The following is an 18,239-nucleotide window of genomic DNA, read 5'->3' as shown; positions in this document are numbered from 1 at the left end:
AGTGTAACATGAGTCCTGTCATAATAAAAAAAATCACAGTGAATCTTTATTCAAGTACATGCTCCTCCTTAAGAAGAAGGACCCCAATCCATGATCAACTGAGATCTACAGAAAAAACTTTACTGTAATCTAATGAGTTATACCCAGTTGAGATTTGCTCCAGTGGTCTTTTCAAGGGATCTCTTCCTCACACTTGTTCTGGTGATTTATAGTCTGAGTTACTTGCAATGATAGCCTGGTAGCCCAAGTGAAACAATGGATGACGTTCAGATTAGACAGGTGAGATTCCATAGCAGCTACTGTGGTTATGAACTTAATAAATTATTTTTTACCAATTTCAGCAAAAATGCGAGACAACCTTTGATGCATAACAGGGCTCCTAAATTCACATTTGTGCGCTAAAAACTGAGTGCTGATACAAAATATAGTCTGTAAAGCCTTGGACGCGAGGGGTAGGTAGAGCCTAAATACATATCTGGCCTTAAAACGAATGGAAAACATTTTAGTAATATTGTTTGAAAGTAAAAACAAAATGTAATTTTTCAAATGATAATCAGCTTCTGCTAAAACTCTTATTTGATATAATATCCACACATTGCTTGGTGGTGGTAACTAAAATGCAGTGCCCTTTTTCTATCAAATGTTTTTGTTTTTTTTGTCCTGCCCTTTTCCTTAATACTGTTAGGAAAGTCAGTAGACTGGCTAGGTAAACTGGCTGAAAGGAGAATCCTTGTTTTTTCACCTCACAGTGTTGTTTTGTTTTGTTTTGTTTTTGAGGTCAGTCTGATCAATGAGTTTCTTGCCAAACCCTCACAGATGTTAATTTCATATGCATTAGTTTTTCAACACTACCACAATTTGAATAGAACGTTGTGAAATGAAGTGGTGACATGATTATGTGGCCTTGTAATAAATACGTATTTTCATTAATGCATTAATTTATTTAGCACCTGGGCTCTAATGTTGTTATGTAAATGTATACGTCGTCCATTTATTTAAGTAAGTTGTTTTTGGTACAGTTGTTTAGACACAGTATGTAGTGAAACACAGTTATGCAATTCCCATTTGGACTTAGTTGCTGGAAATGTGCTAAAAATAATGAGCTATTTTTATACCATGTTATGGATATGAGTATGAGATAGGTGAAACATATTTTAAAGAAAATATGGCATTGCTGTTACATAAAGCTTAGTCTGCATCAGGAAATTGTAGCTATTGTATATAATTAGATGTTTTAAGTAATTTTAATTTAAATCTATTTTTGTAAAATTGTGTTGTTCCACTGTTTAAGAACATTTCCCAGGCTACTTCCCTTCACACAAAATGCAGAAGTAGCTTTAATATAAATATAATCTTCCAATAGTAATTCTCAGCTTTTTACATTTTTTTTTAACAGGATAAAATGACTGAAAATATAAATTATACTGTAGAAAGGTCCTTTTACACCCAAAGGTCTTTAAGGAAGGTGAGCACTGTGATGTGGTTATCTTGATATTACCTGAACCTCGAAAAAAAGAAAAAACGAATGACTAAATCAATGCTGTTAGTGCATGATAGCATTGCAAGAGGCATTACTACAGCAGCTCTCAGCACACCAAACCAACAAAAGTAATTGGAATAACTTTTTATACACCTGTCTCCAGATAGCAATCTTACACTTTGACTGTCTATATCATTGAATTAAAGGGTTGCCAGCAAACTTTTTCAGATGTTTTGTGGCCACTGAACAACTATCAGCTACATCCATGATTATAAGAATAATGGGGTCTTGAATACAACATTGTTCTAACAAATAACTATAACCATGACTATCCATTACAAGGCTGCAATCCATAGAAAGAGCATACCTGAAGAATCGTAAAGCCACAGAGGTCTCCTGGCTTCACAACTCACAAATGGAGATCTGTCCTTGGGGCTGGAATGTTAGCCATCTCTTAGTATAGGTCTTTGTTGTCAAGCACAAAGACAGGACTCATTTCACTAACTGCACATTTAAACATTTGACCTTGAGTGTTAACTTGTTTAAAACATCTACTTCTGCTTGCTTCTTCTTCTGTTGACAGTGTCGCCTTGCCGTGCTGTGGTTTTCAGCATTATAGTGACATGGTTATGGCTTTTGTCCCAGTATGTGTGATCATGATTTAAGAGATCTATAACAACTCTCGCTACTGAGCAGAATCTCATAATTTATGTTGAAATATGTCAGACTAAATGCAGTGACAGCTGGCAGTCTGCTTTAGGTTGAACATAGATATTTACTCCCCCTCTTTCCAATACCTAACCACACTTTTAATTCCTCTAATCATAGAGTGTGGAGCTCTGTTTGCAAATGTATCCACTTATTTTTGGAAAATAAGGAAGCAACAAGTATCATTTTCCCCAAATCGTTTTCATAAACTTCCAAAGCGACTGATATTGACAATCCAATTGAACCAAAGCCAATGCTGACCTTATCATGCTGTTATAAAAGCTTCCTCAATCGTAGTTCTGCACTGGCGGCATTTCACATACTTGGCTGCATCTAGATGGTTCATATTAACATTCACTAAATCAATGTACTGTAATACCATAAATCAAAAAGTATGATGCAGCTTGCATAATTACTGCAAACCGAGATCCTCCCCTGTGCTTCCAGGAGGTTATTCGGCAAACACATTATACCTGCTACAGACATGGGTGGATATATCTCCCTTTTATTTCAAATTGATTGACTGATTATTGTGTGTAATGTTGTGCAGTGAGCATCATTCACTAGATCAATATAACATCTTTACAGATTTCAATTTGTTTTTCTTTTGGTCCTCTTCATTCTTACCATTTAAAAATTAAGTAAAATTAGATTTAAAAAACTAGAAATCTCACAATGCTGTCAAAAATCTGATCACCATCTTTTTGAATAGAACATATTCCTTAAACAAGTTTTAAAAACCATGAATGGCTGTTTTTATTTTTTACGTTGATGTGATGAGGACATCATTTAGTACTTCCAGCACTGAAGGAGAAAAGGCAATGGATTAGTGCAGGGTTTGTTACTCTTTGCCATTTCCCCTCCCCAGAAAACCTATTATCTCAGTCGACTATGTATACCTGAACCGAAAATTACAGCCGCGCTAGTCTTTAATGACAAGCTCAGCAATATCCAGGTCTTCACTTCCTTTATGTGCAGATGTTATTTTCAAATGCTCTGGCCAGAATGAAGTGCCTGCCATCCCACGCAGACTGCTGCCCTGTGTCCGGCTGCAAATCATGAGCCTGCTGGACTGTCCTGCACAGCCATTTTCTCTAATTGAGTTCGGGGGCTGATAGATGTCATGCCAGAAGAAAACTGCCTCTTAAACATCAGTTCCTACGGTACTCCATAAATGCTGTCAGTGCTCACTTGGTTTATGACTCAGAGGCAGGAGAGAGAGAGCCACCGTTTGTGGTTTTCTTACTCTAACTTAAAATTCACTGAACTGAACACACCGCAGACAAAAACTGAGCTTTTGTGTTTTTTGGCCAGTCACCTTTTCATTTCCTGTTAGGGGAGTTTGATTTGATGAGTGATACATTTGACAGTAATAGTGTCCTTCACTGTGCTTCAGAGTTTGTAGTGGCCTGTGTCTTGTACTCTGCTTTCAAGCACATTTTTTTGGATGGAGATGATTGCTCAGGAGGAGAGAATTTTCAGTGTACTTCACTAACAGAATTGGCAAATTATTACATTATAATTCATATTATTTGATTTTCCAGTCAGCTTAGGCTAGACTCTTTGTTTAGTAAACTACATAGAGTGCTTGATACTTTATTTCATTAGATGTTTGCTGTGATATAGTATATATGTATGGTAAATAATTATTGTAATCTCTTAATAATACAATATCCTGTTTCTTTGTTTACTTTGTTTTTTAAATCTGAATAGCAGCTTCTGAACATAATGATCAAATCTAATCTCATTCAAAACAGTCATTCCAGTGAGTGACTGTTTCATTGCCAGATACTGAACCTTTTCTCCCACTCCCGTTTTCTTTATTTCATGATTTGGTTTTGTCTCTTTTGAAACTTTCCAGTAATAAGAGGGTATCTTTACAATTATAGGAGGAAACATACATTAGCTGGGTAAATGTTTACCTGTAACAGTATACTGCTTAACTTTCAGGTAAAGTCTTTAGTGGTCAAGAAGATTAGGGGATTTTCTCTTGGCACCTCACTACTAAACTGCATTACCTTAGCACTGTCTGTTGAGCCTCTCTTAATTGGTTGTGCACATCCCTCTGTTTTCTGAAGGTTAAAGTACTTTTCTGTGCTCAGATCAGCTTCTGAAGATCTTCTTAAAGCTTTGTAGGCTAGTCCGTATCCTAATGCTGTCTGTGTTTTTTTTTTTTTTTTTTTGCGATCCCTTTTATGAATCACAATGCAAAATACACCTCAGTACAAGCATGTGAGTCCTTTCAGCAATCAAAATTGTGTAGTTCAGGTAATTGAACTAATATTTACAATTTGTAAGTTTTTATTTGTAAATCGAGTTTCTTAGATTAGGACTAAATTTGTTTCAATAAATAAGGATTACAATTTAGCATTTTTTTTAAGCTCTTTTTGTTCTTTTTAGAGTATTGCTGCCCTGACAGAATGCTGAACAGTTTTGGAAATAACATAAGCAAAAACATGCTTGGAAAATGACTTATGTGGAGTGTGAGTTTTCCTCAACATAAAAAGTCAGCACATGGAGGAATGCAGACTTGATTATGCAAAGTGGAGCAATATTAGTATTACAGGGGTGTCTGGTCTATGAAGAGGATCACTCGGTTCAGTTCATTCCTCTTGACCCAAAACTATGAAAAGGAACGGCAATTGAACATAATGGACAAACGTATATTGTATTATACATCCCTCATTCACAATTCTGATTCCTAATGTATAGGCTATGTAAAGTTGGAATTATGTCAAGGGATTTGTTCCTACATCTGCTAAGATTAAGACCATTAGTAATCTTTTTAAGCATTCAGGTCATCTTAGTATTTTTGAAAATAATACATAAATTAGGGTTCAGCTAACAAATATATGCTTTCTTATAGCTTACATCACTTTTCATCTTATGTGAGACTATATAAGTTACTAAAGTTAAGTTAGTTTCTCTTTAACTGATTTTTTACACTTTTGCAGAAAGGGCTATTGCATGCTTAATTAACCCATATAGAAAACATTGATCACTGATTTGCCTAAAAAAACAGTGATCAAAATTACTAATTTGATAGGAAGATAACTTTAACATTAGCTTTTATATGTCATTTATTAATAATGACCAGATAATGGAACCAATACACCAGGACTAACTGGAAACAACAATAAATAAATAATTCAAGTGAATGGTAGCAAAACAAATACATTATCATACTTAATTTGTTATGTTAGGGGCTGCACAGGGTAATGGAGCAACAATAATCAATGTAACAATGATGGATTACTTAATGATAATTTCCTTAAATTTAAAGGCAGTTTTAAGTCTTAAAGTGTCCTGATAACAGTGGAGCTATATGATCAGTCTGTTCAGATTGTTGGCTCAAATTGTTGACCTTTTTCTTTCTTTCTTTCTGATGACATCAAGTAATCATTGGATGTTTTTGTGCATCAGGATATTGAATGTTATGATGCACAGTTTGCAGACTCTTTATGGGTGTGCTTTGTAGCTTGGTCTTTTACAGTGCTATGTGTAGGTACATGTGAATGGGTCATTCCTGGGTTGATCTTGGATCTTGGATTCTGTGTTTAATGTTGGCCTCATACGTTGTGTTTCCTGGTGGTGAAATACTGTGTTCAGCAGTTAGTACAATATGTCAAACAACAATTAAAACAATGCTTCCCAATACTGTCTGAGGTTCTAACATTTGTACCATAAACTCTGTCTCAACATTTGAATAAGCACCTGAAATAAATCGGAGCTAAAGAAAATGGGATGCAGACAAACAGATTGATTTTAATATACCACTGAATCCCACGATATCTGCTTTTCAAATGCTCTTTGGCAAATGAGTACAAAATGTTATAGCTTTAAATAATTTCCAAGGATTCTATGTGCATTGGAATACCTAATAACATCTATGCGCTTTCTCCCTCTTATTCAGATTGAACTGGCAACACAGATTCCTTACAATTTTAATGGAATATATGTCTGAGATCAACTAGGCCGAAAAGCTTCACTTACTGTAGTGCTTATCGATTGCTTGTTAATGACTCTTTATCTACTTCTTTTACATACTTTTTCCAATGTACCGCAATTCTTTCATTGTGAAGCACATATGTCAAAGGGAAAGCAGTCTCACAGACAAAAATATGTATTTGTGGGTTTGTTATCTGGTATTTTTCTCCTTCTGTATAAGTGGGAGCTCGATGCAGCTTGTTTGAGGAGCATCATGTTTAGCAGGGAGCAAGTCAAGACCTGACCTGTATTGATTCTTCAGTCAAATGTTCATAAACCATTTTTCAAAGAATATAAGTTACAATTATGTTGTTTGATGTTTTTTTGCAGGAGTTAAACTATTCTTTTTGGCTGTACTGTTTTTTTATTATTTTAAGGACAGTTCACTAGAATCCTTAAGGAAGGTTCCATAAAACACCATATGTGACTGTCACCAAATCAGGGATTGTCTTCCACACACAGTGCCCAAAGTTTGTTGTCATCCATCCTGTTAGTATCTAAAAATAATATAGTGTCCTCAGACAATTCCCTATTAAGTCTCCCAGGATTATCCAGAAGGCCCGAGGATAATTCGGATTTGAAGGGAAAATTGTTCTAGATTCTGACCTGTTGGAACACCAGGTGGCTGATAGTATTTGGCTTATATTTTGCATATACAGCTGCTGTGGAGTGAGTGACATCCATGCCAGATTTCTCAAACTGTGTTTGCTACAGATAACTCTTAACCTTTTTTATATTCACTCAGCATGCCATTCAATCCAATTACTTGGCAGACTGTGTGCTGCCTGCACAGATGAAAATGAAGAAAAGTATTAAGTTTGACGTAGTTTAAATGCTTATAAATGATCCCCTTAATAATGTTCTGGCATCACCCAGTGACTTATGGCGAGCGGCAAAAGCAGGCCTATATTGTAAGAATGAAAGAGGAGGGAATAGAAAAAATGTGTTGTAGTTGTTGGCATTCATTATTTGGGAATAACTTTAGAAAGAAAGAGCAGTATTGTGCAGCGTTGAAATTGGCTTCAGTGTGTCATTTCCTTGACAAAGCAAGAGGAATTTCATGTATACAGTGTCTGTGTGATTTTATTTAATACCGTATAAAGTAAAGCCACTAATCTGCTACTTACAGAAGTAGGCTGTTAGGGGTTATGACTGTAAATATGAGTAACATAAGACAGGCCACCGTAGCCCACTCACGTCTGAGCTGTCTCCCATTGAATATGTTAAACATGTTAGTGCATCTTTACTTTTAATTAGATTGACAATCTGCTTAACTAAATTAGAATGATGATGATATTTTTATGTAATAATGGATTTTCAGTGGTTTCATCATATTGCGTGGGTGATCCCATCACTTTTCATGTTAAATTAAAATATAAAACATATGATGTGAGGGTTGACAAAGCCATGGCAGTGGCTGTGGTGTCACCACTGGGTTGTGACATAATGACTTCATGAAGCTTGTTTGTCTGTTTTTTCTTTGTTTGTTTTTGATTTACTTATTTATTAATTAATATTACATCAGCAATGTAGCACCATATTAATTTAAACTTTGATCAAGGCTATGTCCGTACGGGAGAAATGTTTTCAGCATGTTCTCTACAGTTATTTTTACACAGTGGAGAAATGACATTTTATATAGGACTAAGCTCTCCTTAATAAAACTACAAAAACAGGGATGTAATGCAGGCTGCTGTGGTTATCTGAGGTTATCTAGCTGCTTTCTATCCAGGATAGTAACACTTGCCCAGTTGTGCACCATCCCTTGGGCAATACCAGTCTCAGTCCCATATGACATAGCGCTTAGTCGAACCAACAGTGTCCCAACTGTAGGGCACAACCGATCTCTGAGCTGAAGCTTTTATCTGTTTTTGTCAGTTGAGTTACTCAGGTCTCTGATTTTACTTTATTTATTTTTTCCAGAAGACAAATACAGGTCTGCAAAATATATAATGACTTTATTCAATTTGTTTATACTACTCGAAAACTGATCCTAAGTTGTCTAAAAGCTAAACTAGGCCTACTCTAGGAGCAGTACTTAAAAAAACCATCCCAATGGTGCTGTAATGACTTGATCTTCGGGCTGTGAGTGTTTTATCTTTTCTCCTAGCCATTGGTGCCATTTTAGATTTAAATAAAGGGAATAATACCAAATCTGTGAAACAGTATTAGGGCTGGACAAAAGCATGTTCTTTTACTAGATGTTAGTGAAGAAACACGATTATGGTTACCGATGTCAAAGGATAACATACAACCTTTTCTCATGCAAGTATGTTTGAATAAAATTTAGTTATACTCAACTGGATTACAACAACATAAGCAATTGTATTTTTGTCTTATTTATTTTTCTATTTAGAAAAAATCTATTTTGGCTAATTAAATATACTATAGCTTGTGCCTTCTGATCCCTCTTCAGGTCTGATGTAATATTCCTGTCCTTTTTTTCCATATGATCTTAGAGAGTTTTCAAATGTGGAAAGGAAATTTAGTTTATACTAAAGCGGCCACTGACATGATGGTCTTCATTCTGTTTTGTGGTTTGAGTCTCACTGAAGGTTTTTTAATACCTGTTAGACATTGAACTTTGTAAGCATCTAAACTCTGGATATGCAGGCCTTCTGTATCACCAGAATGTGTAGCACCAGGCTGGAGATTGAGTGCATCAGGCTGCACTCCTAGCATGAGCCACTGAGGAACGCTCAGGTTAGAAATTTTAATGGCTCTTTTCGACAAGTGCCGCTGAATATTCAGCTTCTGAAGTATCCACTTACATTTCTAAATCTGGCGTTCACATTGCTGCTAAATCGTGTACAGTGCTACAGAGACCCATTCGTTTGTTCCTTGGCATTTTAATAGTTTTAAGGAAAATTAATTTGATTTATGGTAATTTTCCTTGGTTTCATTTTGTGGAGGACTCTTAGATGAGCCTGGGTATTCAGGGCTGTCTCAGAATCTAATACATTTATGAATGCTCAACACTCTGTGCTTCCTCACACATACAAACCCTTGAGGTGAAATATGAATTTTGAAGTGGAAAATGATCCTCTCACCTTGATTTATGAAAGCTAAATCTGCAGTTTCTAGAATTTATAAAACCTATGTAGTGCTTGAATCCTACAGTTCCAGGACTTATCAAGATTTCTCCTACTTCTCAAGTGTTGTATTTTGCCAACTTTTTAGCTTGTATAGATGTTTACAGCCTGTATATTTCATTGATTGAACCAGGCTGTTTTGTCATTTGACAAAAAAGAACAGAACAGCATAATACCAGTGTTATCAAAATCTACGAATCTGAAGGAAAAAATACTTCAATAAGAAAGCTATATTTTCTGTTTGTCTATACCAGAAAAGTTGTTATTAATCAGAGAAAAGCTATGATCGGAGAAAAGGTTTTAATGCTTTTACTTATTGTGTGGCTTGACATTATCTGTGAATGTTACTGTAAGAATTTGTATAGTAATGCTAATGCCATTGAACTGGAAAGTCTGCAATTAGAATGGGATGTCCTCATTGTTTCAGGTGGTGTTGGTGCGATGGAACGAACCGTTTCAGAAGCTGGCTACGTGTGATGCTGATGGAGGGATATTTGTGTGGATCCAATACGAGGGGAGGTGGTCAGTGGAACTGGTGAATGACCGCGGTGCACAGGTAAGAGACTGTCTGGGTCCTCCTTTTCAAAAGACATTCTGGGGGGAATTAGACAATTCACCTGGGTAATAAACAGAAATGAGTTACAGTGCAATATAAATCAGTCTTACTGTACAACAAGCAGAACAAATCCCTGTTGTTAACAAATACATACAATTAAAAAGACTTGAAAATTCAATGTTTAATATTTATTAGTGTTTTTTTTTCAGATTAATTTTACAAAAACTAAATGGTATCAGTCTTTTCTTAAGCCCTGTCTGTGGAAAGCTGCTAAGCAATCTTTCTTTTAAAGAAAATAATTATTCAGAATAGAGATTATAACCTCCCTTCTATCCCTTTATATAATTTTTAAAGTAGATTAATTAATATCATGCAATTTTAGTAAAAACTGAAAGTAATAAAGTTAGGGCAGAGGGTTGGGGTCTTGTCTATACCTTCATTAAACCGTAAACACCATATTTACTGGGATGCGTTCTGACATGTCTGGCAAAGGTCAGACACATACCTAGAGGACCTGGCAACTCAATGTGCAGGACTTGTGCTTCTCGGTTCAGAGCAGTGGGTGTCAGTTTAATGCCTGCAATACATGTCAGAACAGTCAATAACCACAATCCCCCTATGCACTACTATTTCAAAATTTAATAACTATTAAAAATACTTTGACAAAAGCTTTATTCTGTGGCCAAGTATCAAAGTACATTAATATGGTAATGGTAAAGTAGTAATACCCTAGCTTTGTGTTAAAATCTGCATTACTGTCTGATTATATTCTCATGTTAATAACTGTTTTAATAGATCCATACAGTTTTTTCTTTGGGTAACACAGGCTACAGTTTAGCCATTTGGAACACTGCATCTACAAGCAATAATGCTATAATAGCCCATATTTAATTTGTCCACCGGAAGAAAAGGCATTGCAAAGACTGAAGAAAAGTTGGATTTTCTCAGTTGTACATAATGTGTCTTTTCACACCACAAAGCTCCTGCTAAAAGAGAGGAGCATAATTAAATTGCCTGACCAGTTGGTTCACTTATCACTGAAGGCATAAAACTGAACCATATTTCTCAAAATGATAGTATTCCTCTCAAACACACAAAAGGGATAACATATTTAAATATGTATTTAATTTTAATTGCCAACAGTTATGTTCTGTTAATCAGATGGATGTTTTAAGTACATTATATGCTTTGCAATATCTGTAAGGTTAAGTATTATGAGCAACTAGCCTTTTCACACCCAAATAATCTTTCCTTTAGCCTGACTATGTTAACCACAACCATCTTTCATTGTAACATTTTTGTGCATGTAACAGTTGAATTCCATACTGGCAAGGGCATGCCAGTGTTTTTAGCTGGGGGCTGTGTGAGACGAGTAACTTGTTCTGCTTTGCTTTAAAGGTGAGCGATTTCACATGGAGCCATGATGGGACCCAGGCCCTCATCTCCTACAGAGATGGATTTGTGCTGGTGGGCTCAGTCAGTGGACAGAGGCACTGGTCCTCCGAGATTAATCTGGAGAGCCAGATCACCTGTGGAATATGGACACCAGATGACCAACAGGTAAACTTGTACTGCATTGTGGTTTTCAGGCCTCACATATATTATGCCATGGTAATCCTATTTGTTGTTGTAAGAATGTTAGCATTTTTAAAGAATTTGGGGCATGTTAACCCATTTTGTGAAAGCTAACAGATAATAAAACAAAGCAGGAAGGATTAGTATTCTTGAGAATTAATAGGCTTTGCTGTCCACAGTCGTTTAGTGTGAACTATGGAATTTTTAAAATGTGGGTTATTTTCTTTTTAGAATACATTTCTTGTTAAATCGAATGTAAAAAGCCCTATTTGACCATAAATATGCTTCTTAATTTGTATCTGTTTTGAAGATGAGAATAACATACATTTCTGAATCTGAGAACCTCTTAGCTGGCTGCATTAATATTTATGAAAACAGAATATCTCTTCTAAGGACTAATAAAATTAGGAATCTCTGCCACTGAGATTTAATGAACTGTGGAACATTTAAACCAATGGCGTTAAAAACATTTGTTTGTTTATTGTTTATGTTGTTTATATTTCTTTTACTTTTGATTTACACAAATAATATGGTTGTAAGCTATGTGTGTGTTGCTCAGCTCATATATTAACAGATACAGGATTTTAGCAGGTGTTTAATGCTGGTGAGAGATTTTATTTTAATCAGTTTACAGCTCATTTAACCCAGTAATGAGGAATTCAGGTTTATCTTTATTAATGTGACAGCATTATGGCTAAACTGCAATAGAGATGAATATTAATGCTGGAAGCTCAGGGCAGAATTAAACATAACTCTGGAGTACACGGGCAACATTTTAATGAATTGAATCTGTTTTTGTTTGTTTGTTTGATTGTTTGTTGTAAATTAATTCAATTCAGCTTTTCAGAAAGGCAGTAAAATGCAGAAATGTGTGGTTTAGGCATGGAATTAACAAACCTAATATGAATAGTAAACATATATTTTTTTTTATTGTAAGCTTCGAGGTATTTTTGAGAATTCTGTTTTGTGTTTTGTTTGATAATTTGTCTGTTCAGAACAGTGTCCAGGGCCGATATACTCACAACTTCATCGGAAATGGACCTTTCACTCCACTTCCTTAGGCACAGCACATTCAAAAATAAATTGAAAAAATAAAAAGACACGTATAGCACAGTCAAGCAAATTATAATAGCAGTAAATACAGCCTCTTGTGCTGTGAGTCTGTTAGGCCTAATAAATAATCTAATAAACAACTCCATAACTATTTAATTAAGGAGTCAGTGCTACACTGGAATGAATTTGAAAGTCACCAGTGTTTCCCATATTCCTTCCTGGGGATATAGTAATGGTCCAAGTTTTTGACCCTGCCAACAGCTAATCTTTTATTTTAAAATGATGAAACTGTAACACTGCATTTGCAACACTCTCCCCAGATCTAATTTTGTAGGGGAATTATGAATTGTTCACCACCTTTTTAGGCCCCTCTTCCCCACTGAATATATATTTTTTTCTTTTCTCCAAGAGTGTTTAAGAACTAGGCAAAAGCCAAACCTGGACTAGTGGTTCCCTCAATCTAGGATCAGGAAACACTGGTGACTGCATACTTTGATATCTGGATCACTGCAAGACCTGAAGAGAAAAGCATGTTGCAACATCTTCTCCCATTTGTTTTTCTGTAGTTTGTGCACTTTATAGAACTGACATCTCCTGCATCAGTAAACAAAATTGTATTTCTTGCACAGTTCCAAGTATAATGAAATGTGATCTCGCTGTCTCCCTGTATATCTGTTCCTGTCTTTGGGGTGCAAGTGAATAATAAAATGTAAAAAGAGCCTGTCACATTTTATGACAAACTGTTTGGCTCATACAAACACAACTGAATGCCCTGGGTTCTAAATAAAGACATTGTTTCATTGTTGAAACACTGTTATTGTATACCTTGTATATTGTATAACTTCCATAATAACAACAATTTAATCACAATACCATGAAATAATAAGGACCAACAAAAAATGCTCTTACAATAAATGCATGTTGAATAATACATGATAGGCTATACAGTGAGGGGAAAAAAAGTATTTGATCCCCTGCTGATTTTGTACGTTTGCCCACTGACAAAGAAATGATCAGTCTATAATTTTAATGGTAGGTGTATTTTAACAGTGAGAGACAGAATAACAACAAAAAAATCCAGAAAAATGCATTTCAAAAAAGTTATACATTGATTTGCATGTTAATGAGGGAAATAAGTATTTGACCCCTTTGACTTATTACTTGGTGGCAAAACCCTTGTTGGCAATCACAGAGGTCAGACGTTTCTTGTAGTTGGCCACCAGGTTTGCACACATCTCAGGAGGGATTTTGTCCCACTCCTCTTTGCAGATCCTCTCCAAGTCATTAAGGTTTTGAGGCTGACGTTTGGCAACTTGAACTTTCAGCTCCCTCCACAGATTTTCTATGGGATTAAGGTCTGGAGACTGGCTAGGCCACTCCAGGACCTTAATGTGCTTCTTCTTGAGCCACTCCTTTGTTGCCTTGGCTGTGTGTTTTGGGTCATTGTCATGCTGGAATACCCATCCACGACCCATTTTCAATGCCCTGGCTGAGGGAAGGAGGTTCTCACCCAAGATTTGACGGTACATGGCCCCGTCCATCGTCCCTTTGATGCGGTGCAGTTGTCCTGTCCCCTTAGCAGAAAAACACCACCAAAGCATAATGTTTCCACCTCCATGTTTGACGGTGGGGATGGTGTTCTTGGGGTCATAGGCAGCATTCCTCCTCCTCCAAGCACAGCGAGTTGAGTTGATGCCAAAGAGCTCGATTTTGGTCTCATCTGACCACAACACTTTCACCCAGTTCTCCTCTGAATCATTCAGATGTTCATTGGCAAACTTCAGACGGGCCTGTACATGTGCTTTCTTGAGCAGGGGGACCTTGCGGGCGCTGCAGGATTTCAGTCCTTCACGGCGTAGTGTGTTACCAATTGTTTTCTTGGTGACTATGGTCCCAGCTGCCTTGAGATCATTAACAAGATCCTCCCGTGTAGTTCTGGGCTGATTCCTCACCGTTCTCATGATCATTGAAACTCCACGAGGTGAGATCTTGCATGGAGCCCCAGACCGAGGGAGACTGACAGTTATTTTGTGTTTCTTCCATTTGCCAATAATCGCACCAACTGTTGTCACCTTCTCACCAAGCTGCTTGGCGATGGTCTTGTAGCCCATTCCAGCCTTGTGTAGGTCTACAATCTTGTCCCTGACATCCTTGGACAGCTCTTTGGTCTTGGCCATGGTGGAGAGTTTGGAATCTGATTGATTGATTGCTTCTGTGGACAGGTGTCTTTTATACAGGTAACGAGCTGAGATTAGGAGCACTCCCTTTAAGAGAGTGCTCCTAATCTTCATTCGTTACCTGTATAAAAGACACCTGGGAGCCAGAAATCTTGCTGATTGATAGTGGATCAAATACTTATTTCCCTCATTAACATGCAAATCAATTTATAACTTTTTTGAAATGCGTTTTTCTGGATTTTTTTGTTGTTATTCTGTCTCTCACTGTTAAAGTACACCTACCATTAAAATTATAGACTGATCATTTCTTTGTCAGTGGGCAAACGTACAAAATCAGCAGGGGATCAAATACTTTTTCCCTCACTGTATGTATGTTTTTCACACAAAAACTGATCCGTTTCATTTTGATCCTAATGCCCAATCTAAACTCCCCCATCTCTAATTCTCTTTTTGAAACATATTATGTAAATATTTTTAATGATTTTTGGGCCAGTATAATTCGAAACATCTAAAGTCGTAAAATAGGGATATTTCACATAAAATTCAAGTCTGTCATATATTTTTATGTTGTGCATTGGTGTAAATGGGAGTATGCCACATCCACTTCACAGCTGCTGTTTAAGCCTGATACCTTAAAATCCGTAATTTACTTTCTTGGCTATTTTGGAAATGTTGTGTTCTTTGCATTTGCTTTAAAATATCAGCTTTCTGTTGTATTATAATTAATATGATTGAAATAAGGCACAACTTAAAATCATTGCCTCCAAGGCCCAGCAAGTAAATGGGATTCTGACCAGAGCAAAGTTTACTCTGTTTAATAATCCATGTGAACTGACACATGAAGGCGACTGTCATTTTGGATCCTTGGGAAAATCCTGCTACAGCCTCTAGCAGTGCATCCTTAACCCTGTGTCCTGAATGTGGATGAAGCTGTGTCTGGTTGCCCTATAGGTGCTGTTTGGCACGGCGGACGGGCAGGTCATTGTGATGGACTGCCATGGGCGGATGCTGGCCCACGTGTTGCTCCACGAGTCAGACGGCATCGTGAGCATGTCCTGGAACTACCCCAGCTTCCTGGTGGAGGACAGCAGTGAGAGCGATACCGACTCGGATGACTACGCCCCACCACAAGGTAAATCTTTCATATTTGCCACGGCTCAATAACCCCTGCTGTCTCTAGCACAGTTTCAACCAGTTTCTGAAAACAACCCTTTGGAAACCGTGCTTTTTCATGCTGTTCAAAGTGTAGGATTTGTCACCATCTGCTTTGCCTCACAAAAAAAGTTGAAAATAGTTTGTGTGTGTATTTATTATATATGTATAGACATTTTAAAAAGCTTTATTTCAGTTCAAATTCTTAATATATACATTCCTTAAGATATTGATTTGGTCAAGAGCAGTGAAGCTGTGTTTCTCAGGATTGGCGGACAACTAGACATTTGTGATCTGATTACTTTATTACTGTGATAACATAAATGTGATCAGCACCATTAACATGAAACCAATACATTTTGAATTATAGTCAGGCAATCAAGAAGCCACAGAAATGTCAAGTAACTTACATATTTCTATGAGAGTGTATTCTCTATTGGAAAGCCAGAACCATTTATCCAAATAGGCGAGGACAGGAAAATGAGAGATTAGTAAGACTTACAGCTGTAAAAGAACTCTAGGAAACCTGTCCTGACATTGCATTGACTTTGACTCTATGACAATCAGGGTATACATGAAGGATGTCTTGGCTGCTGTACATTTGTAGCTGCGGTCAAAGCGCACGTCAGCAGACCTGGCTGCACATGTCACTTTTCTTCTTGTAGGTAACCGACAAAATGCACTGCCTTCTGGATGCCTTTATTCTGGGAATTTAAAGCCAATGGTCATTACATTGTTTGTAAAGTAAGCAAGGTTAGCCATAAATAATGCAATTCCTACACTTTCAGTAAACTAACCTACTCAAAGTGTTTCTGTTGGCCTCCTCATGAACAGTTCTTATTGATTTGCACTCTTTACAAGATGCTTTGAGATAAATCATAAGATAATAAAGAATAAAGTCTTTAGTATGGTTCAAGACTATAATAACTTGATATTCCAGTGTTAAACAGCATGTGACAACACATCCTTCCTTTTAACAGTGAATGTGTTGCAGTAATTAGAAATTATTACATTACAAAACTGAAATATCATAATCGGTAAGTCTCCATCCCATCAAGTTAATACTTGGTGAAAGCAACTATTGTACTGCATTTAAAATCCAGGCTATAAGGCAACAAAAGGTGAAACATTTGAAAAGGGATGTAGACTTTCTATAGGTACTGTATGTTCCTTATGTTATTATTATTAACTAGTTTATATTCTATTAATAAACGCATTTTAAAATGGCAAGTTCATTTGTAGAAAGAAATTGATTATGGTAATAATGCTTTCAGTTTGATGTTTAATATTTCAGATCATAAAGTGAGAAAGTGCTTGCCTTAGCATTACAGTGATTGCATTATAATTCACTTGCAATCAGCCTCAAAATAATGCATTGCTTCAATCAGAACTACATCCTTGTTTCAAGCAATACGTTTTAATAATGGTGATGTGATGGCTCCTAGTTTCCATCTGTTTAAAAAAAAAACACAGAAAAACTAAACAACTGGGGAGTGAAGTCGAGTGGATAGCATGTGTTGTCAGACATATTATATTTGATCTTATTACATAGTGGGGAAAATGTCTGTAGGTTGTACAATTTCCTTACAATTTATTTAACAAAAAATTATAATAATTATGATTCTAATTGGAGAACTTTACTTAAACGTTCATGCAAGATCACAATTATTCCACTCCCAAGAAATACGTTTTCCAAAAATACGATTAGAAGCAGCGAATGTCAGGTCTTCCAGGCTGAATGGTAAATATACAGGAAGATGTTGTGAAATACAGGAATATCACCTAGGCTTGTTCAGCATAGTTCCTGGAGTACCCCGAGTTCTCAGTTATGTAATCGCACCCTTAATTTAGCTAATAAATACACTTAGTAGTTTTTACAGATCTTAAACGTTTGGAGCTTAGAAGGTAAAATGTGTAAAATTATTAGTGAATTGAAATCTCCAAAGTTTAAGGATGGGACAACATCTAAAACCATCATATTAAGCAAAGTATCACTTCAGTTAAGGTTGCAGTAACTGAGAGCTAAGCTGCAACACAAACCAGGAGACTAAAGAGTTCGGGACCAGAGCTGAAAAACTCATATCGCCTGTGATGTGCAGTTCATTACAGCTCAGAGTACACAGTTCCCCCATGATCATTGTTGTAATAAAAAGTGTAGGGGAGCATGTGCCTTCCAGGGTTGACCATTTTTTTAAATAAAAAAACAAACTGACAACCATTTGCTTCTGTCCCTTGAATGATAGGTGACCTGAGATCCAGAACACATACTGTAGGTCTTACACATGATCTGTACACTCATGAAAATGAATCATTGATGGCAGCTGCCAAAGACAAGGATATGTCCTTGCCCCAATCTATTTTTATGAGCTAATTTCGAAATGTATATTGATTGCATCATTGTATGCTGTGTGCTTGCTAATACAATGCCTTTCATCACAGCACTTGTATGTTGAGCATTC

At 36.5% G+C, this 18,239-nt stretch overlaps 1 protein-coding gene across 4 annotated transcripts in view; it reads left to right on the top strand.

Annotated features, from left to right (window-relative positions):
- Positions 1–18,239, top strand: part of tulp4a (TUB like protein 4a) — a 59,045-nt gene that overhangs the window by 23,451 nt on the left and 17,355 nt on the right. For all 4 annotated transcript variants that reach the window (XM_066700459.1, XM_066700440.1, XM_066700450.1 and 1 more), the window contains exons 3-5: positions 9,695–9,823; positions 11,222–11,383; positions 15,580–15,760. In XM_066700459.1, the coding sequence (XP_066556556.1) occupies positions 9,695–9,823; positions 11,222–11,383; positions 15,580–15,760 (472 nt within the window). The remainder of the gene's footprint in view (positions 1–9,694; positions 9,824–11,221; positions 11,384–15,579; positions 15,761–18,239) is intronic.

Source organism: Amia ocellicauda, chromosome 1 (assembly GCF_036373705.1).
Source record: "Amia ocellicauda isolate fAmiCal2 chromosome 1, fAmiCal2.hap1, whole genome shotgun sequence".
NCBI classification, from domain to species: Eukaryota; Metazoa; Chordata; class Actinopteri; order Amiiformes; family Amiidae; genus Amia; species Amia ocellicauda.
This window is presented reverse-complemented; position numbering and strand designations above follow the sequence as displayed.